We start from the raw sequence: 24,680 nt of genomic DNA on the forward strand, positions 1-24,680 counted from the left end.
TTATAAAATGACAAAATGGTAAACCAAAATTTTTGTACTAACAATATAAATCTAGATTCCGAATTCTATTGATTTCAATTCTCATCATAACGATAAAACAAATTTTTATCAACAAAAATAACAATTCACTCATGACAAAAATCAAACTCTTTCCTAATAATTCTTAGGATTTGCAAATGACGACAAAGCAAGGAAGCAAAGCTTTAGGATTAAGCAAAAAAAGCTCCTCCACATTTGTATACAAACCAACTTTGCCAGCCAATGAATCAAACCCACTCATCATCAACCCATTCATCTCCTCCACATTCTCCACCGGCCGATGAACTCTCCCGGCTATAACCCTACACACAATCAACACTTTCCTCACCGTCCGATCACCATCTCCACTCCCATCTCCCAAAATCGACTCAAACGCTCTCCCACTAGTCGACGCCGTGAAGACACCAATCCCACTGTTCTTCTCCCGTTTCGACGAGAACCCGTTTCTTATAATCCGGCAAACACAACATTTCTCCGCCGTGCAGAGACTCGTTGACCCGTTTATACCTAAACCACAAGCCACTGTTGTTCCGTGGAACCTAAGCAGCTCGTTCCCGTCGGCTAGACATCTCGGATGCTTCTTCTGGAGTTTGCTCGCTCTGATTTTAACTGTCTCTCTGTATTCTTCGAATCTAGCTAATGTTTTTTGCATGTTGTGTACTTTTAAAACTCTATCGATTCTTCCACATTGGTTCTCTGATTTCAACCAGCTCGTTCTGCATATTATCTCCACTATTTTTCTTGATGAGTCACCTTCTACTAGCTCTGTTACTGCAATCCAGAGGAAGATTATATCAAAGTTAGAAACTTTTAAGCTAATTGCATAATCCAAAACCCGAAATGTTGCTAAAGTTGAACACTTTATGAAAGACTAATTGCAAAGTTGGATCTTTTATGATAAAGTTAAGGTTTTTGTAACCTGACTACATCATTCGATTACGAAAGTTGTTATTTGGCTAAGTTTGAACACTTTGCTATGAAAACGCTAATAGAAAAAGCTCTGATTTTTGGTATAAAGTTGAGATTTTTCAGAACTTTATTTCGAAGTACGAAACTTTTTTGTTATTCTGAAACCCAAATCGCATAATTTTGAATGGTGAAGATTTGAAAAAGACTCGAACTTTGAAATATTTACCGGCGTGTTTAGAGAGATGATGAGCTTCAGCAGCTTCAAGTTTATTGAACTGTTCACCACATTTATGACAAGAAACAGAGGAGTTACTGCCTCCATTAATGGGAGACTCTCTGTTCATCTCCAATGAAACTCTCCTGTTTGTATGAAACCCTTCTCCTCCTCCTCCTCCTCCTCCTCCTCCTCCTCCTCCTCCTCCTCCTCTATCTCTCTCCAACAAAGCAGACGACCCTTTTCTCGTTTGGCTCCGGTAAGAAGCTGAATGGTTAAGATAATGCATCGGTGTTCCTGGTCTCAGCATACCAACATAAGTCGTTGACCGACCATTCCCTCCTCCGCCGCCGCCACCACCACCTCCACCGGAATCTGCTGCTCCGACAGGTGAAGCCATGTCTCCAACACCAGTGATCTTAAGCTCGCAAGTTGAGTTACTAAGGATAACTTCATGAGTAATGGGATTGAGAAACTCATTGCTTCCAATAGAACGAGGACTACTTATCGGTGGTTTCTCGAAATGTCTTTTGCTTCCGTGGATTACGTCTTTGAGATTCGCTATCGATCTTGAACACCCTGATAACCCACCACCGCATACGGCGGCGCCGCCGGATGAGCTGATGCTAGAGTTTCTTTTGGTTGAGATTGCAGAGAGGTGTTGTTTGGTCGTAGTGGTGGATGATTTGGATTTAGGGTCGTGGACCTCGGATGGTTCGGATTTGCAGTGGAGAGACTTCTTGAGTGAGAACCAAACAGTAGGGATGTTGTTCTTGCTTTTGTTCTTCTTCTTCTTCTTTTGGCTTTTTCTGCTTGAATCTTCCATTGTTGTTGTTTTGATATCTCTCTCTCTTTCTCTTTCTCTATCTTCTTCTGATAAATTTTGGGATTTTTTTTGGATTTTTGGAAGTGATACTATAATAAATATAAATAAAATTATGGGGAGATTGCAGAAGAAGAAGCAAAATAGGAAAGTGAATTTGTATTTATTAAAGAAGATATAATATTAAAAAATAAGGCAATAAAAATGTTTGTTTTATATTAGTTTTTATTATAAGGCATGTACGTGCACATGAATCTAAAGGATGGTCTATGGTGTCTAGCTCTAACTCTACTCACCGATGTAATAAGTTATTACTAATAACACGAGAGGAATGTTTACTTCATTTACTGTTTTTTTCGCGAAATCTTATAAACTGTAAAGAAACTCAAGAAGACTTCACAAGTCACAAACCTCTTTGTTCATGTTTTTTCATGTTCATTAATCATGATCTTGAAATAGAGTATATACTCATGTTTATGCATATTGGAATCTTCTTTTTTTTTTTTCTGGTGACCTTGGTTTGATGAACTTGACAAGAAGACAAGCTATATTTCATGAACTTGCATTCATTAAAAGAATTAATGTTAACCATTAAATCGTAACTAATTCAATAAATTAGGTTTTAAAAAAGATACATAAAAGATATATTTTCCTATAGTTACTAGGAGTAGTACAATGTAGAGAATCTTGAATTCATTCCATATTTCCAAAAATTTGGAATTTCCTTTTATCTGTCTCTTATACAAACTCTTATTTACGATCATCAATCAATGAGATTGTTTGTGGGCAGGTTCACCGGTCTAACAAGACATTTATTCACAACTATGAGATTCTTCTAATTGTATTAAAACTACGATTAATAAACAAATGTCATATGTGACGAATCTAGATCCAAGTCCGACGATGTCAGAGACCCTAGTCAGGCTACTACGGTGTGTATTCATTCAGTCACTTATCATAAAATTAGTTCATCCAAGCAAATACTAATGATGACAAATTGTTGTTCAGTGACAACTTAAATGAGAGTTACTAATGAAATTAATAGCATAGCTATATCAAACTAAGTTTTGAAATAAATTGCAAAATGAACATTGATTTCAATTCATCAACTCACTTCCTTTCCGCTTGCATCTGTCAATTCACTCTTAAAAGCCCTCCATCCCCCATGAGAGCAGATGAAGCATTCTGACATTTCTTGGAATCTACTAATCAATTTACACTAATCAATATGTTCATTATATTGAAGAACAAAAAGATGTTCTCAATTACTATTTTTGATTTTTCACACATAGTTTTTTTAGACTAGGATTTATACCATGTAAATTTATCAGTTTTTACAATCGTTAGGACGAAATATAAGATGTTGTATTTATACAAAACTAAACCCGCAACGATTACATCAAATATTTTTGCATTATATCTTTCTCTTTGTAATAAGGTGTAGTGACATTAGTAGTATATAAGATTTTACATCATAACATCTTCAAACTTGGATGAATAATGGATGACAATAACAGTACATTGTTAAGGATCAATATATAAATTCTGAAGTTATTACTTATTTGTGTGAAACTTTCAAAGTGCATTAAATATTTGACTAGTAGATATCGCAAATGGTAGATATATAATGAAGTAGGTGTGAGTGTCGTTGTAGCAATATTGAATTCGAAAGGAAAGACCATTAAATTCTAAGCAAATTGAATTTTGAAAGAAAAAAAAACACATTGATAGAGATATTAGATAGATATGTACCCTTCCGGGTTTCCCAAGTTTTTGCCATAAACCTAAAAACACAAACAGGACCATCATTTCGACCACACCACATTGACTGGTCTGCCCCAAACCTAGCTTTTAATATATATCGTGTCACTTGGATCTAATAAATATTGTAATTGATTAGGTGAATTCAACACTTTCATATGCTATTTTTTGTTCTTACTTTAACAATTTTTTTAGAGTGACGTTTATAGTAATTCATCAAAATAACACAGTGATGAAAATGTAATCATGGTGATGTACACTGTACAACAAAAGTTTGTAATGTCTTTTATCAAAACAACACAGTAGCAAAATTTAATTAGTAAGTAATATAAAGGTTCTCGTGGGCTTAGACTTTGGTTTAATTTAACACAAAAAATTATTACTCTAAACTCAAACACGGCCCATTTATATCGAATCAAGCCCAATATAATAAATCGTTAAAATTTTGGAAATTCCCTCGTCAAAAAAGAAACCAACAAAACAAAGTGAAGCGGTGGGGAGCAAAAACTTATAGATCCTAGCCATTGATATAGTTTTAATCGACGGTCAGATATCTTCGATCCGCATACTTTATTCTTATTGGTTCGTTAACTTGTTCTCCATCACCACATATATATAAAGAATCACAATTCTGTTTAATTCGTCAAGAAAATTTTCGATTTTTGCGCTACAAAATATATAAAAAAGCTCTTTTGGTTTGTTTGTTTGTTGTTGTTGTCGGAAAAAATGGCTGGTCGTGGTAAAACTCTTGGATCCGGTGCGGCGAAGAAAGCTACGTCACGGAGTAGCAAAGCCGGGCTTCAATTCCCGGTGGGTCGTATCGCTCGTTTCTTGAAAGCTGGTAAATACGCCGAACGTGTTGGTGCTGGTGCTCCGGTTTATCTCGCCGCCGTTCTCGAGTATTTGGCCGCCGAGGTTATTATTTATTATGCTTTCCCTTTTCTTTCTATTCCGTTGCCTATTTTATTGGGTCTTCCTCTGTTTTTGCATGATTAGTTTTTTTTTGGTATTTTTTGGGTGATCCATGAAGAATCTAGGGTTCTTGAATTTTCCGAATTTGACATGCAAAATTGGGAATTTTACTTAAAATTGTGATTAGAAAAAAAAAATAAAAAAAATCTTAATTTTGTATAGATTGGTGTTTAAATTGAGATCTTAAATAATCGTACTTTCGAAAGTTATATACTTTTTGCAACTGTGTGCATAGAATTTGGTCTAATATGGAAATTAATATGATTTGCTTGTTACATTTCTGAATTTGTGTAGTTGTGAATTGGTTGTGTCTAATCGTTAGTGGCTTGTGGTTGAAACTGAAACTTGTGTTTTTGAAATCTCTCTACAGGTTCTTGAACTCGCTGGAAACGCAGCAAGAGATAACAAGAAGACACGTATTGTTCCTCGTCACATTCAGCTCGCTGTTAGAAATGATGAGGAGCTAAGCAAGCTTCTTGGAGATGTGACGATTGCTAATGGAGGAGTGATGCCTAACATCCACAATCTTCTTCTCCCTAAGAAGTCTGGACCTTCTAAGCCTCAGGAGGATTAGGTCTCTACAGGAGATATAGAACACGTCTTGCTGACTCTTTTGTTATGTTTGGCTTCTGATCGAAATAAACAAATAACTAAGCTAGTGCTTTTGTTTAGGTGCTTTTGTGTTCTTTCAGTTTGTTTAGGGCTTTGTTTCTTTCTTTTTGTTTCACTTTGCGTGTGAATATATCAAAGTATTTTACTATTTTACATAATTGAGTTCAGGAGTTTCTAGCAACCTTTGCTTCGAAAATAGTTTTACTAATCACTGTGATCATAGACCTCTTTCTGCAACAAGAAACTCTTGGTACTTTTGGATTTTTAAAATTGGGTTGCTTTGGTTGCAAATTAGAAAAGAATATATAACGTTATTGATAGTAATATTACAACAGTAAACACAAAAGGATTACTCTTCTCTTGCCAACAAGATTCAAGAAGAAGAAATGATGAATATTTTTTCTAAAACTAAAGGTGAAAAAATGTCGGTACAAGCGAATGAGAGTGACAGTGTAAGTCAACAACTCCAAGTGTTCCTTTGTGTTTGTTCATCTGATCATCACTGACTAAAACCTGACATCTCTGCGAATTAATGCCATTCCACTCCCAGCAGAAAAAATATCATCAGAAGCTCTCAGCAAAACCGCAGAGGATTTATGTCCTAACATGTTACAAAACCAAACATTTGTATTTTTTTAGTCTGAATCTGAACTAGAGTGATCCATGCGTCTCTCTGTAATAGCTGGAAACAGTTTCTGTCTAGGATCTACTGAAGGTGGTTGTCTTGGAGTTTCAGAAGAAGATGAGGCTGTTGAGCCCTGTTTTCTGGCCATCCTTACGGGTCTTCCTCTTGCCTCTCTGACTTCTTTGCAGGACTTGTCTAAGATTATCAAGAAATCACGCACAATCACAAACAAACGCAACCCTTCATCTTTTCCAGCTTTGCCATGGAAATAGTCCCCTGTACTCTTCACCAGAGCCATTATTCTCTTCTCTTCCTCGAGCACTGACATGATGCTGCCTTCAGCATTTTGAATAAAATCTTCAAGTGCTTCACGAAACCCACTTTCCTCAGCTGAACTCTTCATCTCTGCGTTGACAAAGTCCCGAGCTTTCGACAAAGCGTGACCCATTTTAAGAACAGTCCCTGTTAAACCATCAGCATCTATGTTTGCAGATTTCTTTACATTTTCAAGCTCACTGCTCAAGCCTGAAACTTTCTGAAGTCCAAGATTACGATAGTTCTCTTCTGTCTCTTCAGAGGTTTCCTCGGCTAAAAGATCCTCTGTTTTAACACTTGAGAAGCTTTGGCTCTCTCTGATAGTACGAGCCGCTCTTACACCTTCAGACCTAATTATCTCTTGAACAACGAAATGGAGGAGCGTTGTTTTCCCATCAGTTCCCTTGACATCTGCTAATTTCAGAAGAGTGTCCAGCTTGAAAGCTTGAGCACCACCCCTAAATGTACCATCATTCATTCGGTTTCCGGTCTTAAGAACTGCCTCTAAGAGTTTCAGGAACAGCCGACTTCCCCTAAGTTCTTTACAAGCAACCTTTCATATACACAAAAGAAGATGTGATTAGATTGGAGAAGAAGCAAGATTCTTGAGAAAGACTAAGAAACCCTGTATATTTTTCTTTCATAACAAAGTCTTTCTTTAAAGATTAAGAAACGTACCTCCAATGTCTGAAATGATTCTTTAACAAAGGCCATTTCTTCATGGAGTGTACACATAAATAGAAGTGCCTCTAAACGCTTGTAAGCGAAAGGGATATCAACAACTGATTTCAAAAATCGTTCAGCGGATCCCAGTTGAGCTATATCACCACAGTACAATCTAAGCTTTAGTTCTTCTTCTGGTGTTGGTGCCATCTTTAACAGAGTCTGGATGAATTCTACAGGAAGCTCATTTCCTAATTCAAAAAAATTTATGTTAGAGAACACATAGGAGAATGCTGCCAGAAATCAAAATGTTTTTATTCACCTAGGAAGAAAGAAAGAATCAGAAGGTTACCTTCACGAAGTGCATCACACACTTCTTCCGTTGTTGCATTCAAAGCACGCAAAAGAATTGAAAGATTTTGTCCTTTCTTTGGTTCCAGAATCTGAACAAACTGAGGTAAAGCAGCTTGTCCTGAGGACCCCTTCTTGTCATTTTTATTCTTGTCTGCTGCTGCATAACCAAATAACGACTCTATCATCTCTTCATTGAACCTGGAAAAGCATCATAAAATAATTTGTATTCAGTTACTGTGCAAAGTTATATGGTTACAGAATATGGGAAAAAAAGCTAACAGTGTTACTCACTGAAAGGATCCTGATCTTATATCATTCCAAACCATTGAATGTTCTGGGTTTGCTTGCACTTTATCCCAGAAAAATGGCTTCAGCTTCGTTTTGGGAGCATCATCATCTGATGCATTTGCTGGCCCAGAAGACGGTCGGGGTGCTTTTGGGCCCAAACTCATTGGTGGAAGTGGACGTGGTCCTTTAAGTCCAGGAGGAGGTGGCGGCCTAGGCCCACCAGAACCAGGTGGAGGAGCTGGAGGAGGCGGTCGTGGACCAGCAGAAGATGGCACTGGTGGTGCTGGAGCTGGAGCTGGAGCTGGTGGAGGAGGAGCAGAAGCCTTTTTTGAGGATACCTTTAGAAATTTGGGTGGTTCCGGTGGAAGAGGCTCCACTTTTCCAGAAAGAGACTTCCCTGAAAGTACAGAACCTGTTCTTCCAGGTGGAGGCTTCAAAGGCGGAATCCCGTGACTGGTAATAATAGTATTATGCATTCCTTCATGTGACAGTCTTTCTTCTAGCGAATCCGAATTGTCAGAATTACTTCCATCGAAGGATGACATTTTTCCTTGGTTTGAGTAAATGTTAAAAGATTGATGACCCTGCTTTCCTCCTTTGACAGAACCACCATAGTTGATAGAGGAACCTGATAGCATTAAAAAAAAAACTTTAATCGTTATATATTCAACAAAATATCTGTTAGATTAGTATCGTGAGAAAGTGTATATATTATTACCAACAGAGTAGTCACTACTGCTCAAACTGAGAAGAGGCCGTTCATCGTTTTTCCTGCCTCCTGAACCATTTGCACATACCCTGGTGCAGCATAAGAAGAATAATGCGGCAAACAAAAATGTAGAAACTGCAGTCACAACAACAGCAATGATGATTGTTTTCTGATGATCCTCTTTTTTCTTCGCAGGTGAAACAGGTGCAGAGGTTGAATTTTTAGAAACGTTTTTCTTAGCAGGAGGAGGAGGGGGAGATCTTGATGGTGGAATAGATGATTTCCGCGGAGGTGGGGATCGAGGTGGTGATCTTAATCGAGTAGGTGGGGATCGAGGTGGGGATCTTAATCGAGTAGGTGGACCCCGACTACGCTTAGGAGGACGGGAAGGGGAAGGAGAAGGAGAAGGGGAAGAGCCAGGTCTAGTAGCTAGACTTCTCCTCGGAGTATCAATCATAGATGATAAGAGCTCAAGATACTTGGGGTTATGACCATTTAACTTTCCTTTTTCTTGGATACAGTCAAGAAGAGTCTGCTTTAGATGGGAAGGGTTCAAACCAAATAGTTCCCTATTATCCTTAGAACCTGGAAAACATAGATTGAATGCTGCGAAAGCGTCCTTCACACAATCTGAATCTTGCCAACAACGTTGCGACCATGATGTTTCTATCTGTTAAACATTGTAGGTAAAGACATGAGACAAACAACTTTAAATGCTACAAAAAACATAGCATTAACTAAGAGCTAGCCAACTAAGATAGCCAAGCATGATTGAAAATGGAGTATCCAAACTATTTGCAAGATGCAAACAATGTAAGCGTTCTGAGATGATCTTATTTTTGTTATAGCAAACACGAACCAAAACAATTAACGCAGTCTTAGTCTCTAAAACCTAAGCCTTCAGCAAGAAACAAGCTATGACTCACATATCTCTGAGTAAAGTCTACAACAGAATCTTCTAGATCTTGTAGAACCTAGCTTCCCAGCAAGAAACATCTTATATCTCGCAACTCTCGCCTCAAAAGTATACCATAGAGTTACAAGATTCCATAGCTTCTACTGCTCTACATATTAATCCCTAACAGATAAATCTCAACACAAATGATGTAAAAAGGAATCAAACAAACTTGAAAAGCAAAAGGGCTTACCTTTAGTGTATTGACCTGCCCTATTGATGGAGCCATGAATTGACTACGAAAAGTCTCATCTTTTTCTGCATTCTCTTCCAAGGTAACCACCAAGAACCCAGAAAGCAGAATCAACCAAAAAACTAAACGAGTCCAATTCTGATCACCCATTCCTCCTCGAATCATTCCAAACATATCTATTGCTTCTCATTTCATCTAATTCTCCAACTAAATGAACACAACAGCGTAATCAAAGGCTAAAGCTGCTCCAATGGACGATTTGATCAAGTTGCCAGCTTTTTAAAATGCAGACCCTTTGCTTGATTTTGATCAAGATCGAAACTTTAAACACAAAAACTCAACAACCCTGATCGAGATTCTAGAAATTTGGAGCTGACTTCAACGCAATTTCCCTGAACGACCAATTCAATAATAAAAGCTTCGAACAATGCAACGAGATCAACACAGGTTTCGGGAAGACAAGAGACAGCACAAAAGGTAAAAGAGTTGGTGCTAATGATTGTTAGCCAGATCCAATATGAAAAAGCTCAATGGCGAATGTCGTCGGTGCGCTCAACCAAACCCAAAAATTTTGACCAGCGAGACCAAAAAAGTTTCAACCTTTTTTCTTTTTCCGAGAAAAAATCACGGAGATATTAGCTCTCAAGCTTCATTAAAATTTTCTCCAAGCTTTTTCGTTCATTTTTTTTTCTTCACGAAACTCAAACACGCGAAAATTACGCGGAGTTATTGATATATTGGATTATTTTCTTTGGTTTACTTGAGGGAAGAAAAACAAAATGTAACCAACCTTTAAGTATAATATAATTTATTATTTTTTGTTTTTGTTTATAACAACTAATATATATTTTCTATTCATTTTATATTATTAATAATTTAAAAGTATCCGAAATCGTATAAAAATGATACTGAAAGCTAGCAAATACTTATGTTTAAAAAAAAAAATATCTACTAAAATTTCAGTTATATAAATTATCATTGTCTCTCTCGTGTATTAAGTATTTAAGTAATGTTCTTATGTAGAAAGTAAAACATTAAACTTTATTGATTAGCGAAAAAGAGTTATAATGATTTACTCCTATTAACTTTGTGTTTTACACCAAAATTCTAGAAATGATTACTGTTTAGATATGCATGCATGATGCATTAAGCATTTGCATAGTCAAATTTCTTGGGAAAGCAAAGAGTTATAAATAATTTAAAGACTCATTCAAATTGTTTCGAATCTCGATCTATTGCATTACTCTATTCCTTTCACACCTATATATGTTCCTAACTTTCTTAAGAAACGTAAGTAAATGATAAAAATTGTTTATTTTCTTTGGTAAAGTTAAATTGTAGATTCTTCCATGAGAAAGTGAAACTATCCTTTTCCATTTTATCATTGAAACCGGAACACTCAACTCAATTGCGTTAAGTTTGGTTGGGTCAAATTTGTTTATACATGCATCAGCCATCCCATAATGTGAGTTTATATACTTATATGCCAATTCCTAAACTATCTTTTAAAAGCAATAAAACATATATATACTACATGGAAAACAGCATAATCTTTTATACTATAGATAAAATATCAAGGATCATAGCATAGTATAGTAGTACATAAAGATGAAGAAGAATCAAAATGGTATGGCTCAAAGCTAATAAGGACACATTTCTTAGTGTGTGACCCTTGGAGCGATTTCTACGTCAAGAGAACATATTCGTTGCATTACTTTAAGCGGGTTAAAGTATTGTCACAAAGAAAGAAGAATCTCTATCTCCCAACTTTTTTTTCCAATAGCTTTTTTCCATAATCTTCGTATAATTTCTCTTCTTTTAATCTCTAACTTTGGACCTATCATGTCAATCTATTAGTATAATGATATATAAATATGCTAGAAATATACCTCCACATAAAAAAACAAGAGAATATAATGTAGGGGAAAGTAATTTCTGCCTAATATATTTAAGATTATTTGCTACTATTTTCTTTTTCATATTTCAAAATAGTTAAATGTTAGTAAATTTTTCTAATATGTAAAATATTTAAAATCAATGTCTAATTATTATTTTTGCATTACTACCTTATATTTTTTTAAAAAATTCAAAATCAAAATATTTAAAAATTAATTTTAATATTTTTGTGTCCTCATTAAATTCTACTTATGGATCTCAAATCTAACAGTAAATTCCATTTGGTGAGTTTTTTATATCCTTTTTTTTTAGCTACGTCAAAACTCATACTATAAAAATAAAACATTGATTCCAAAACTTTCACACACACACAATCAACCGCATCCCTTCTTTTTTCTTATTCGTGTCAATCTCTCTTTCTCTCTCTCTCTCATGACAAGTAGTAGTGGAAGCCTCAAACTAGAGATCCACACCGACGACAAGACACCGGGAAAGTGGAGTGTACCGCTCGGCGATGATGTTTTCCGAAGGTTCTTGAGCGGCGGAGGAAGCTCGGAGAAGGCTGTGTTCGGAGAGGGATCACTATTCAGCCCGTTTTTGTTTGGTAAGTACTTTGATCCGTCAGATGCGTTTCCGTTGTGGGAGTTTGAGGCTGAGGTTTTGCTGGCGAGCCTCAGGAGTTTAGGACAGTCTAGAGTAGATTGGTCTCAGACCGATCAAGCTTATGTCCTTAAATCCGATCTCCCCGGTACGTACGTAACGCTTACGCCACAGTTCTTTTGTATGTTTTCGGTTTGAAATAGTTGTTTAGCTAAAAATGTATCATAGTGTGTTTGAAACGGGTTAACTATATCTAGTTATTAAGGTAACAAGAAACATGAAATAATTCGTAGAATATCAAATAATAATTTGTAGAAAATTGTAAAATAAATATTTTCTTGATCAGGGTTCAAGAACAAGAAAAGTCTGATTAAAGTTTTTGGTACTTGTGTGTATATTAGTGGTGGGGAAAAATAACGTGCAGGTGTATGTGGACGTTAACGGGAAAGTGATGGAGATTAGTGGTCAATGGAACAGCAACAAGAAAGCAGCGGTCAACGGTGACTGGAGAAGTGGTAGGTGGTGGGAACACGGCTACGTCCGCCGTCTCGAGCTCCCCGGAGACGCCGACCCTAAAAACTCCGAAGCTTTCCTCTCCAGCAACGAAGACTACTCTTTCTTAGAGATCCGAGTCCCTAAGATTAATTCTAAGAGCAAGTGTTAATCTGATGTGGTTTTGATCATGAGTAGGGTTTTATTTTTCTTAAATGGTTGTCTTCTTTACTATTATTATAGAATGATCTGTAATGAATTTATGTGGTGGACACACCAAGATGGATGGATGATATTATACATAAGTATATAATATATCAAAATGAAACTATATTGATTATAGAGAAATGATTTGTGGAAATCACAAGCTCGTCATGCAGTTTTTTTTTTTTTTTTTTCTAAATAGGGAAATTGCACTAATGTATATTAATAAGTAATGACATGAGAATGATTTTGCTTAAGAATGTAATGCAGATGAAGAAGGGTGGATTCATCATAAGGAGAAATGAAATTAATAACGAATGCTACATTTTTTTTTGGTTTAACAAAGAATGCTACATAATCATGAAGTTAACACATATTGAAGAAAATGTGAGAAAGCACAAGGCCTAACGGAATGGCTGCAATATTTTGTCAAAAAATAATATCAAAGCTTTTCGTTAATGACTCAATCATGTGTGTTTCCGGTGTAATATTAGAGACTCAACCAGTAAATTGTCTGGACTTAATTGGGCGTGTGATATTGGACAATGTTATATAATCTCACATGAAATGTTTCATGGGCTTTAGACCAATAAATTCATAACCATATAAAAAAGACATGAGAAATAAACTTATAAATTATGATATGTTGTTGTCAAATGCCCTTTCAAATTAAAGACTAAGTGGATTATATGGTGTATTTTAGTCTATATATATATGTATTATATAACAACGTATAAAATGGTGCTTAAAAATCTGCCGCTGGCCGGTGGTGAGCTACGTCCATAGTCTAGAACATCCGAGCTAGCGACACAGAGGCCATAAACTCCGAAGTTTTCCTCTCGAGCAAGGACGACCACTAATACTATACTTTTACAGATCCGAAGCCCCAATGATTTATTCTAAAAACAAGTTTTAATCTCAGTATAAGGTTTAGTGCCGGTGGTGAGTTTTATTATCACACGATGATTTTTATGTGGTGGACGCAAAGGTATAGAATAATCATCACACACCAATGTAACCAACGCATATATGAACTCCATATGTCAAAAAGGTACATTTCTCTTTGGTTAGACAACATTAATGTATTGTCCATAGGATTCCAACTTCTCTCTATAAATACATTGAAAATTCCTCTCTGGACATATTATTTGTATATATTAGTTACACATTGTAACCGTTGCTTTGTCAACTACGTACCAATAGAAGTAATTCGCATCATGTACAAGTATCCCTTGTTTCCACAAAAACGTAACTAAACATTCAAATCTTCATCGGCATTTTTCATTCTCGGTTGAACATAAAACAAAATCCTAACGAATTATTGTCTCATATCAATAATTACTAGCTAGCTAGCTTGTAGAGGTACGTAGTTTTTCTAAATGTCAAAAATTCTATAGTATTCTCCGATAAATTTATAAGAACAAATATGTTCCACGAATATCTCTTATGCCATGTACACACACACACACACACAAAAGAAGGCATTATGGAATTTAAAGTCTAAACTAAAAGCACGAACTGTTTGGCCAGAGCAGAATGGAGATAAACTTAAGAAATCTCTATATTTACGACTAAATTTATTAAAACATATAAGCTTATCTCAGATCTGAACATTCTTTCCAGTGCATATGAATTTTTACTTCATTAGCTGTTAATTCCTCTTACATCAATGATGTCTAACGCAGTGAGCCAACTAATCCTTTCTATTGTAAAGAATGTGTCAGGAGGTCGATTTACCAGTAAGGTAGTGAAATGAGAGTCCCTAATCATTATTGTGTAGAGGTACGGAAAAAAAATAAAACCAAAAATTAGTGGACCACTTATGACCTTATTTGGTTTTACATACTCCTATATTAAAAGAAAAAAATAAAAGTTTGGGATACATATCCATTGGTGTTCCTAAAATAGGTTTAAATGATGATTACAAGACATTTTAGTCTTCCTTTACAAAAGAATGAGATTGTAATTGTCCATATATATATATACAATGAGCCTTTGTGATTTTGTTTAATAGAAATCTTAAAGCTCTGAATTTGTTAATATGGTCGTCTTTTTTCTTTAATGGATTGCATAGTGTGTTAGCGGAACAATCTAAGAATATATATAGTAACAGAACAGTATTAAACTATTCTTTTAACAGAAGAAGTAGGTCTAAGTTTGATGTGAGAAAACGACATTTAGATGAAAAAAACCTTGGAACTCTCTACCATACCATAAATTTTTAAAATAGATTTGGCAACAACTTTTTTTCTTCATGGGAAGTGTTTGGTGCATTCCCTTAACATCTATATTTATATAGGACATTTTTCATTTGAAGAAAATAATAATTGTCTGATAATATCACTATCTAGAAGTTGGTCAATGTACATTATTATACGTTTCGACACCTATATATTGGAATTTATTAATACTACTGTTTAAAATATGTATAAGAATCCATGAGATTTTTTGTATTTTATATGTTGAAGTTTGATCAAGTCTGTTTGATATCTTTGTTGAGTTATGATGACAACATAAAGAGAGTAGATCGTTTATTACAAATCCGATGTAATAATGGATGCTTAGCTAGTTAGATCCGATGAATTGAAATCCGTATTGTTTTGGGTATGTAATTTTGATTTTAGTTAGATGAGGGGAGTAAATATTAAATAATCATGGCTTAACACTGAAGTCTCTAGTGAACTAATTCACGTTTCTATATAAAGTTGCAAAGACAAAAAGTTAAAATAAAAAATACTTGGCACCCATTTGACGCAACTCGATGGACTAAAATTTTATGACAAAAACATGTAACATACGACGTGCGAATTAATATTTCGATTCTATATAAACAATCTGTATAGATATAATTTCGAACCACGCCTCTATCAAGTTTCAATAGTTTTAACGTACTCTTCTGATATCATTATATCAATTTCACTTTTGAAAAGTATTTAAATTGATATTTTAAGCTTTTAAGATAGTTCTTTACAAAAATAGGTTTCGGATATCAATTAACTTGTATTTTAGTATTAGCTGTAGTTTCTTAATCACATAAAAAAAACTATGGAGACTAATTCTTCGAATAACATTAAAAGTTCAGATATAAGCTACATGCAGACCACAAATGATGAAAAACTATAACAATAAATTTTGAAATACGCGTATTTATCTATATATGTTCCAAGACTAGTTCAAGTTGATATTCGACGCCACGATTTTTTGAGAAACTAAAAAATCTAAAAAATCTCTTTTATATAATTTAGTCTAATGAATCTCTAGTATACAATACTACTTAATTCTTATTATAACATCCCATTAGTTTGACTAGATCAAATTTGGCATGAAACTTGCACCACCTTGCTAATCACCCTTTGCATAAAGTAGTAAGTATCCTGCTTTATCCAGACATAATGTATTTATATATTTGAATAATATGTTCAAAACACCATCTCAATTATAATCACAAATCCATTTACAATACAGTTCCAAGGTGATTTAGGTAGTGAATGGTAACAATGAAAAAGCGGTTTTCATCAATTTTTTAAACAAAACCGTACTTTGACACCAATCACATTATTTCTGAACAATTTGCGTTTTTGTAAAAAAAGAAAAATTATCAATTTGCGGTTTTCAAATCAATGTAATAACCAGTGGACCGCGATTTTTTTGGTAGCTGCCTATTACCCAGAGGATTGTTCTGAAATACGCATTGGACAAACTTGTTTTATTTATTTATTAAATTATTAATTAATAAAAAGTAAGACTTCCATATATTTTAACAAATAGCTTTGTATTTATGCTTTTTGTTTATATAATTCATGATTAATAAAAAGAAATCTAACCAATATACTATTAATTTACAGATATAGCTATGTTAAACAAGTTTTTTTTAACTTAATTGTTCTTTTTATGTAAATGATTTATTTTTAAAAAATAACTTACTTCACAAATAATTAGTTTTAATTTTGTGCTAAATCGTGTTTTTAATTTATTTTTTTCAATACTCTCATAAATAATTTCCTTTTTAAATGTATCTTTTTGAGAAAAATATTAACTTGATTATTTCTTCACAAATTATAAAATAATTAGTTTTAACATTGAGAAAATACTTACAAAATCTAAAACTATAGTGATCTTTTTGATTAAAAAAATCGATTAAATTTTATCATAGATTAACTAAATTTACAAATTTTAAAAAAAATTATAGTTTCCGTTTTAACAAATTTATTAATATCACATCAAAAAGTTATAAAAAATAAAATCTGTAGCTATTTAAGTTAGTTATGTTTTATCAAAATTTTCAAAAAGTATGATTTTAAATATTACATAACTTTCATAGATATTATATGTTTTCATTAGTTATTTTGTAAATATATATATAAACATTTCTTTATTATATACAAAAACAAAGAATCTACTAATTATAAATAAAATTATATAAAATCCGCACCGCAAATAGTTTTTCACCAATCAAACATTATTAAATACCGCTTATTCTGCATCAACCGCAGTTGTCCCGCAAATACGTTTTTCCCGCATGTACCGCAGTTCAACCGCACCGCACTATCAAATCATTTGTCCCGCACAACCAAATCCGCTGTTACCATTCGGACCCTTAATCACAAAGTTTGCAATCATGAGAAAATATATAATGAGAATGTTATTTATTTTTGTTTATTGCATGATCCAATATAGGAATATATTTAGAGTGCGTAAAGGTGAAAGATGTTTAGTGCGTCTTGCAAAAAAGTACACTTTAATGTCTCTATGTCACCAAATCACTAATCAATGTTTCTAATTCCAACTAAAGTATATGCATGTACGTAAAAAAAAAACATAAATAAATATGGTTTATCTCCAAGAAAATGTAACTCAACATATAATCATATACATATACGTTTGAAATCGTAAAAATTTAACAAAATTTAATTCATAATTTAAATGTATCAACAAAGTTGGATCTAATAATCAATACTTTCAAACAAGACACATCAACGACGACGATAGTTCAACTGCCAATTCAGTTCGCACTTCGGACCATTTAGATTGTTTCTCACACACACACGGTATTTTGACCAGAATCTAAAGAAGTTTACAGGACAAAAGACAATTTTTCATTCGGACAATTTTAGCCCATAACCTTTTTAAACCAGAAACGTGACTGCTTTGAACAAATCTTTGGATTAATGCTAAGGGTATTTTGGGTAAAGATATAATATCCACTTTTTCATGAAAAAGAATCTCTTGTCTTAACGCTGACGTATGGCATTTTACCGACACGTTAATGTTAGCTTTTTCTTAATATTTTTATTCATTTCATCATTAGTTTATTTAATCGCTTCTGTTAATAAATCTGTGAGATTAGATTACCGATACAACATATGGTAAAGAAATTTTTTACGTTTTTGTTGAATTCCAAACAAGAAGATTCCATCTAAATATATGAGCCATTTACCAAAATTTATTTTTATGTGTGTTTTTTTAAACAAAAATTATTATATTCAGTAAAATAATAAAAACAATTTTTTGAAAGCCTCAGAGTTTGAATGGAGAAGCAGATATAAAGCAGTAATATAGCAGGACAGGACAGATTAACTGCTTTTAGTTTACCATTCATAAAAATAAACAATTATCCTTTATAACTGCAGTTCTCTTGTTAAAATTCTATAAGTGGACAAAAAAAAAAATTATTTTATGATCATGTTTTTTCCCTATAAAGCAGAGCAGATTAAACACCTCTATTTTAATGTAGGATCTGCATTTGAACTGCCAAATCTGCTTCATCTGCTTTTATTTTGTTAGATCTGCCTTGTACACTTGATCTGATCTGCTTATTTTATTTTCTCATTCGAAACCTTAGAATTTGGAATATGGTGGTATTTTTAATATATAATAATTTTCGTGTTATTATTGATACATATATACATTGTTTGGTTTAAATGTTTTTATATAAAAAATAAGATTTAAACTAATTTTTCGGATGTATGGATTAGTAAAGTCGTAATAAGTCCACTGACCATATTATACCCTCCCACTGCCCTCTAGTCCCGACATTAAACCTTTTTATTTTATTTTTGGTTCTTCTTCTAATTTCTTTGCTGCGTAATAAAGCAACGGCTGTGATCGTATTACCACGGTGACTTCAGATCCAATCAACGGCCCCACGTTCATCTCCTCATCTCTCACTCTCTCTCTCTCTCTCTCTGAACATTCAAACAACAAATATAGAAATGAAGTAAGCCTAAACAACAACAACAACAGCAAAAGAGAGAAGACGAGAGGAACAAAAACTGAAACGTGCCTCCATTTCTAAAACCCAATTCCTTTTGGGTACAAAGGACGACACACCACAATCTCTCTCTCTCTTAAATGCCAAAGGTCTCTTCTTTTTAATTTCGTTTCGTCTTCTTCCCCTCTCTCTCTCTATATCAATACTTCTCTCACAAATCTGGGCTTGTTTTATTTCATTCACTGATTTTGTTTAGCTCTTAAAGTTTCAATCTTTAGGTTTAATTTCTTCACTCTTCTTTCTTAATCATGTTCTGTTTTTTTTTTCTTAAATGTTTTGGTTACTAATTTAAAAATCTCATCTTTCACGGGTTTCCTTCCTTTTTTTTCTTTCTACATTTAATCTTAGAGTTACTGAATTTATCATTTTTTTTTCTCTGAAGATCTCTGAAACAAACAAACTTTTTTTGCAGGTTTATGCTTTGATTGGGAGAGAGAGAAAGAGAGAAACTTGAAGTCATTTAGGTAACAAGAAGAGAACAAATTAAAGTTCAGTTTTTTGGTTATGGTGGGGGCGATGGCAAACAATGGAAGAATCAGGTCAGCTTTTCCGGTGACTAATGGGTCAAAAGATCTGACTCCGAACAGTGCTCCGGCGAGCACAACGGGATCTGAGTATGGTCCTCTTGAGTTCACAAGAGATGACGTTGAAACTCTTCTTAATGAGCGCATCAAGTACAAGAGCAAATTCAACTACAAGGTTTCTACTTTTTTTCCCCCACCTCATTAAATATATCAGTTTCTACTTTTTTACCTGAATCTAAAATTTCTTGTGTAATGTAAGTTTTGATGTATGGAGATAAAAGAGTGTTTGATAATTATCAATTAGGATTTATATTATCAGAGAGTTTAGTTGGTGAGGTTTTGAATTTTAAGTAACTTTTTACTGGCTTTTCTCGTTGGATCCGTTGGTTTTGGGACCATTCTTTTTAGGCAATAGTATTGAAGACATTGTTTATGTGTTGATTGATCCTTGTGGTAGACTCTTGAGCTTTTAATTTCAGTCAGCTTACTGGCTTTTTTCGTTGGATCCGTTTGCTGTTTTGGAAGAGGGTTGTTATAAGACAAGTTGTGGGACCAAAATAGTTTTGTCTGTTTGATAAGCATTAATGACTTTGTTTATGTGTGTTTTGGTAGAATCTGTAGTGGTTTGAATTTGAATGTTCTTCTTGGTGATTGATTTTGCAGGAGAGATGTGAGAATATGATGGATTACATAAAAAGGCTTAGACTTTGCATTAGGTGGTTTCAAGAACTCGAGTTGGATTATGCCTTTGAGCAAGAGAAGTTGAAGAATGCGTTGGAATTGAATGAGAAGCATTGTGCTGATATGGGTGTGTTTCCAAATTAGAGTTTAGTTGTTGACTGTTTCGTTTCAAATTTTTGGATTTTGAACTTTATATTTGTGCAATTTTGATGACAGAGGTTAGTTTGAGAAACAAAGAAGAGGAGCTGAATATGATAATTGAAGAGCTGAGGAAAAACTTTGAATCTGTTCAAATGCAACTTGCCAGGGAACAAACAGAGAAGCTGGTAAGAGGAGGCTAAATCTAGTTATATTACTTATGTCTTATGCATATTTGTAGGTTTTAAATCTATATGTTCTGCTTTAGGCCGCGAATGATTCTCTTGGAAAAGAGAAAGAAACAAGACTTGCTGTTGAAAAAGCACAAGCTGGTCTTGTAGAAGAGCTAGGAAAAGCACAAGGAGATCTTCAAACGGCTAATCAGAGGGTGAGAAAACTTAAAAAGGATCTGAAATGAGAATGTGCTGTCACTTAACTTTAAACTAGTGTTGACCGTCTGTTTTTTGGGGTTTTTGTTCAGATACAATCGGTAAATGACATGTACAAACTGTTGCAAGAGTATAACTCAAGCTTGCAGCTGTATAACAGCAAGCTACAAGGTGATCTTGATGAAGCTCATGAAACTATAAAACGCGGTGAGAAAGAAAGGACTGCCATTGTCGAGAATATTGGCAACTTGAAGGGTCAATTTTCAGCGTTACAGGATCAGCTTGCTGCTTCTAAGGTAGTTGATGCTCTTTTTATCTGATCAATGGTAGTAAATGTTTGTAGTTTTGGTCACAATATGATTGAAAGTCATATTTTTTTTGCTAGGCTTCCCAAGAAGATATCATAAAGCAGAAAGGTGAATTGGTAAACGAAATTGCGAGTCTCAAGGTTGAGCTTCAGCAGGCCAAGGATGACCGTGATCGCCATTTAGTGGAAGTAAAAACCTTACAAACTGAGGCAACCAAGTACAATGACTTCAAAGACACCATAACTGAGCTTGAGGTTTCCTATCCTTTTATAATTTCTTGCAAAAAAATCTCTGCCAACAAATTTTTTCGTAAGATGATGTAAATGTTTTTTGGTCAGACTACATGTTCGTCCCAGAGTACCCAGATACAAGAGTTGCGGGATCGACTAGTATCCTCTGAGAGGCGACTGCAGGTTTGATCACATTCTCAAGTTAAACATATAACAAATGGATTTATTAGATTTTCTCAACTTCTTAAGTTTTCAATTAGATTTTCTCAACTTCTTAAGTTTCCAATACCATTTTGATTGTTTATGTTTTAGGTGTCTGATCTATCTACCTTTGAGAAAATGAATGAATTTGAAGACCAGAAGCAAAGCATTATCGATCTGAAGAGTCGCGTAGAAGAAGCAGAGCTTAAACTCGTTGAAGGGGAAAAACTACGGAAGAAGTTGCACAATACCATTCTTGTATAACTCGTTTAACTAACCTCTACCACATTTTTTTTTGGTCCCCTTTGTGTAAACTTGACTGATCCTTGTTATTCTTATGTTGCAGGAACTGAAAGGCAATATACGTGTGTTCTGTAGAGTTAGACCTCTATTGCCGGGTGAGAATAATGGTGATGAGGGAAAAACTATTGCTTACCCGACATCTCTAGAAGCACTTGGTCGCGGTATTGACTTGATGCAAAATGGTATGAAAAGAAAACTTCTGAAATAATGTGGCTCTTGGGGAAATGAAACATTTATTAACAACTGATGTCATTTTGCTATTGACAGCGCAAAAGCATTCTTTCACATTTGATAAGGTTTTTGTGCCAACTGCATCACAAGAAGATGTTTTCATAGAGATTTCTCAACTTGTTCAAAGTGCTCTCGATGGTTACAAGGTAACTAACATCTTAAAATGGCAAATGATACTGTGTGTGTCACTGTTTGTTAGACTAATTAAGATTGATATAATCCATTTTATAGGTGTGCATTTTTGCATATGGACAAACTGGGTCGGGAAAAACTTATACAATGATGGGTAGACCAGGAAACCCCGAGGAAAAAGGGCTGATCCCACGATGTTTGGAGCAAATTTTTGAAACGAGACAGTCTCTTCGATCTCAGGGTTGGAAATATGAATTGCAGGTATTTTTCTGATCTAGTCTTATAAGTAGCTCTACATAAGATATATTCTTGTGATTAGAGTAGATATATAATTCTCTTAGTCTTGTATCATATGTATAGGTATCTATGTTGGAAATATACAATGAAACGATCAGAGATCTCTTGTCAACAAACAAAGAAGCTGCCAGAACAGACAATGGTGTTTCTCCACAGAAACATGCTATTAAACATGACGCTAATGGAAACACGCATGTCGCCGAGCTTACTATTTTGGATGTTAAAAGCTCTCGGGAGGTTTCATTCCTCTTAGATCATGCTGCTCGTAACAGGCAAAACAGCTAAAACCCTTTTCAGTTCGACTCTACACCATTATGAGAAAATTGGGCATATAATTAAATGTCATTTATTTTTTTCCTTAGATCGGTCGGGAAGACTCAGATGAATGAGCAATCCTCTAGAAGCCATTTTGTTTTCACACTAAGAATCTCTGGTGTCAACGAGGTACTAAGCAAACTGGCTTTCTTCTTACAGAATGTTTGTTTTCTGTGATAAACCAAAACTGCTCTTTTATTCTTACAGAGCACTGAGCAACAAGTACAAGGTGTCTTGAACCTGATTGATCTTGCGGGGAGTGAGCGTTTATCGAAGAGTGGATCAACCGGAGATAGACTTAAAGAAACTCAAGTACGTTTGTTAAAAACATTAAACAAAATATTATGGCTTCTTGCAGTTTTAGCAGACTCTCAAACGTAACTTTCTTTCTTTCTTCAGGCAATCAATAAAAGTTTGTCGTCTCTAGGCGATGTAATATTCGCCTTAGCAAAGAAAGAAGATCATGTACCATTCCGAAACTCAAAGCTCACATATCTTCTCCAGGTACTAAACTTAACCATCAAAAGATGTTTCAAATCTTTTTGTTTCTTGACTTGTGTCACTTAATAAAACTATGTTTCATTTGTAATCCAGCCTTGCTTAGGCGGTGACTCGAAGACTCTTATGTTCGTGAACATTGCGCCGGAATCATCTTCAACCGGCGAGTCTCTCTGCTCTCTTAGATTCGCAGCGAGAGTGAATGCTTGCGAGATTGGAACACCACGTAGGCAGACTAACATCAAACCGTTGGAAAATCGTTTGAGCCTTGGATGAGAGATGGATTTGAAGTTAATTATATGAATGATTGTACTTAAAATATATGGTCACGACTTGATGAAGGATGAGGATGATTCTAACAAGAAAGCATTAAGACCTTTTGTTGTAATTTGTATAGTTTTGGTTTAGCATTTTAATATCTGTTGTTGCTATAATTCTTTTTTCTTTTGGATAATACTAAGTAGGATTTCGCTTCTTCATGTTTGGATTCATATTAATATTTTCTGGGATGCAACTTGCAAGATATTTATAACTCTTTCTTGTGTTGTGCCTTGAAGTCTAATGGTAGTAGTGTTTGGTCATAATTTTGATATGAATGATCAAGATTTGAGTTCGAGTAAAAGGTACTGAGACTATGACTAAATCTAGATTTTAACATGAATAACTGAGATAAAAATTTGCTAGAGGAACATGAACAAAAATCAGAATTTAAGATTGACCGTTTTGGGTCTTGTTTTATTTTTGGGATTGGATGGACCAATTTATGTTTTGTAATAATGCCAAACCACAACGTAAATTTAGATTTCTCTTCCCTTCAATATAAAGTAACATATAAATCAGGTTATTTTTGTTTCCAAATTAAATTTCTAAAATGATTGTAATATTAGTCCAATTATTTTTCGGAAAGGTGAAAATGTGAAATCGATAAATATTCTAAATGGTAAAAAGTTGCGCCTTTTTTAAATGGAAATGCAATCATATAGAAGGCGGTTTCGAAAAAGAAAAAAAGTAACACATAACAAGATAAAAGATGACGATAATTTGCACATTCTTAGACCATCATTATTGATGGTCTTAGTAACAAATATATTCCATTGATCAACTTGAAACCCCTACTTGATTAATCTGATTCTAAAAAAATGTTTGTTTTTCATTTAGGTTGTTAAAGATTTTGTATAGTTAAATTGAGCTACATGTACACCAGATAAATTCTAGATGTTGATATAAGAATCATTAGATTCACTTTGACTTGAAATGTGGTGTGTCAATTGTAAAAACTAAAATTGATTGCGATAGCTAGGGTCATACTCTATATTCTCCCTCTAACATAAAATTTTCATCTTGGATACACTAGTTTACGTTTATATGTTGAAAAATCTTATAGTCATGTTTATATGTTAAAAAAACTTATATTATAACACTTGTGAAAATTAACTTTTCATAGCTCATTATCATTATATATAAATATTAACTAGTACAAATCATTATATTCCACCAACTATATATTAGATTCGTCATTAGATAATTCACTAAACCCT

At 34.2% G+C, this 24,680-nt stretch overlaps 5 protein-coding genes across 5 annotated transcripts; 3 read left to right on the forward strand and 2 right to left on the reverse strand.

The window, feature by feature from the left end:
- Window positions 1-52: 52 nt before the first annotated feature.
- Window positions 53-2,034, reverse strand: LOC17875716. The gene is made up of 2 exons (XM_006280253.2): window positions 1,175-2,034; window positions 53-810 (listed from the first exon to the last, which is right to left on the reverse strand). The coding sequence occupies exons 1-2, from the start codon at window positions 1,986-1,988 to the stop codon at window positions 164-166; spliced, it is 1,461 nt and encodes a 486-aa protein (XP_006280315.2). The 5' UTR covers window positions 1,989-2,034; the 3' UTR covers window positions 53-163.
- Window positions 2,035-4,396: 2,362 nt separating this feature from the next.
- LOC17876365 (histone H2A.6) lies at window positions 4,397-5,507 on the forward strand. Its single transcript, XM_006281182.2, has 2 exons — window positions 4,397-4,661; window positions 5,089-5,507. Exons 1-2 carry the CDS (start codon window positions 4,473-4,475, stop codon window positions 5,290-5,292), a joined length of 393 nt encoding a protein of 130 aa, XP_006281244.2. The 5' UTR covers window positions 4,397-4,472; the 3' UTR covers window positions 5,293-5,507.
- A 107-nt stretch (window positions 5,508-5,614) lies between these two features.
- Window positions 5,615-10,116, reverse strand: LOC17875953 (formin-like protein 5). Its single transcript, XM_006279914.2, has 6 exons — window positions 9,433-10,116; window positions 8,294-8,954; window positions 7,579-8,203; window positions 7,286-7,485; window positions 6,949-7,184; window positions 5,615-6,823 (listed from the first exon to the last, which is right to left on the reverse strand). Exons 1-6 carry the CDS (start codon window positions 9,604-9,606, stop codon window positions 5,966-5,968), a joined length of 2,754 nt encoding a protein of 917 aa, XP_006279976.1. The 5' UTR covers window positions 9,607-10,116; the 3' UTR covers window positions 5,615-5,965.
- Window positions 10,117-11,694: 1,578 nt separating this feature from the next.
- On the forward strand, window positions 11,695-12,768 carry LOC17875820 (21.7 kDa class VI heat shock protein). The gene is made up of 2 exons (XM_006281091.2): window positions 11,695-12,076; window positions 12,330-12,768. Exons 1-2 carry the CDS (start codon window positions 11,761-11,763, stop codon window positions 12,590-12,592), a joined length of 579 nt encoding a protein of 192 aa, XP_006281153.1. The 5' UTR covers window positions 11,695-11,760; the 3' UTR covers window positions 12,593-12,768.
- Window positions 12,769-18,703: 5,935 nt separating this feature from the next.
- Window positions 18,704-23,677, forward strand: LOC17876915 (kinesin-like protein KIN-14N). The gene is made up of 17 exons (XM_006279996.2): window positions 18,704-18,984; window positions 19,308-19,594; window positions 20,083-20,227; window positions 20,317-20,426; window positions 20,507-20,626; window positions 20,720-20,923; window positions 21,013-21,189; window positions 21,274-21,348; window positions 21,478-21,624; window positions 21,713-21,851; window positions 21,937-22,046; window positions 22,132-22,293; window positions 22,393-22,601; window positions 22,692-22,773; window positions 22,852-22,956; window positions 23,044-23,148; window positions 23,239-23,677. The coding sequence occupies exons 2-17, from the start codon at window positions 19,400-19,402 to the stop codon at window positions 23,416-23,418; spliced, it is 2,265 nt and encodes a 754-aa protein (XP_006280058.1). The 5' UTR covers window positions 18,704-18,984; window positions 19,308-19,399; the 3' UTR covers window positions 23,419-23,677.
- The last annotated feature ends 1,003 nt before the right edge of the window (window positions 23,678-24,680 follow it).

The sequence above is a fragment of the Capsella rubella genome, unplaced genomic scaffold, assembly GCF_000375325.1.
Source record: "Capsella rubella cultivar Monte Gargano unplaced genomic scaffold, Caprub1_0 scaffold_8, whole genome shotgun sequence".
NCBI lineage: Eukaryota > Viridiplantae > Streptophyta > Magnoliopsida > Brassicales > Brassicaceae > Capsella > Capsella rubella.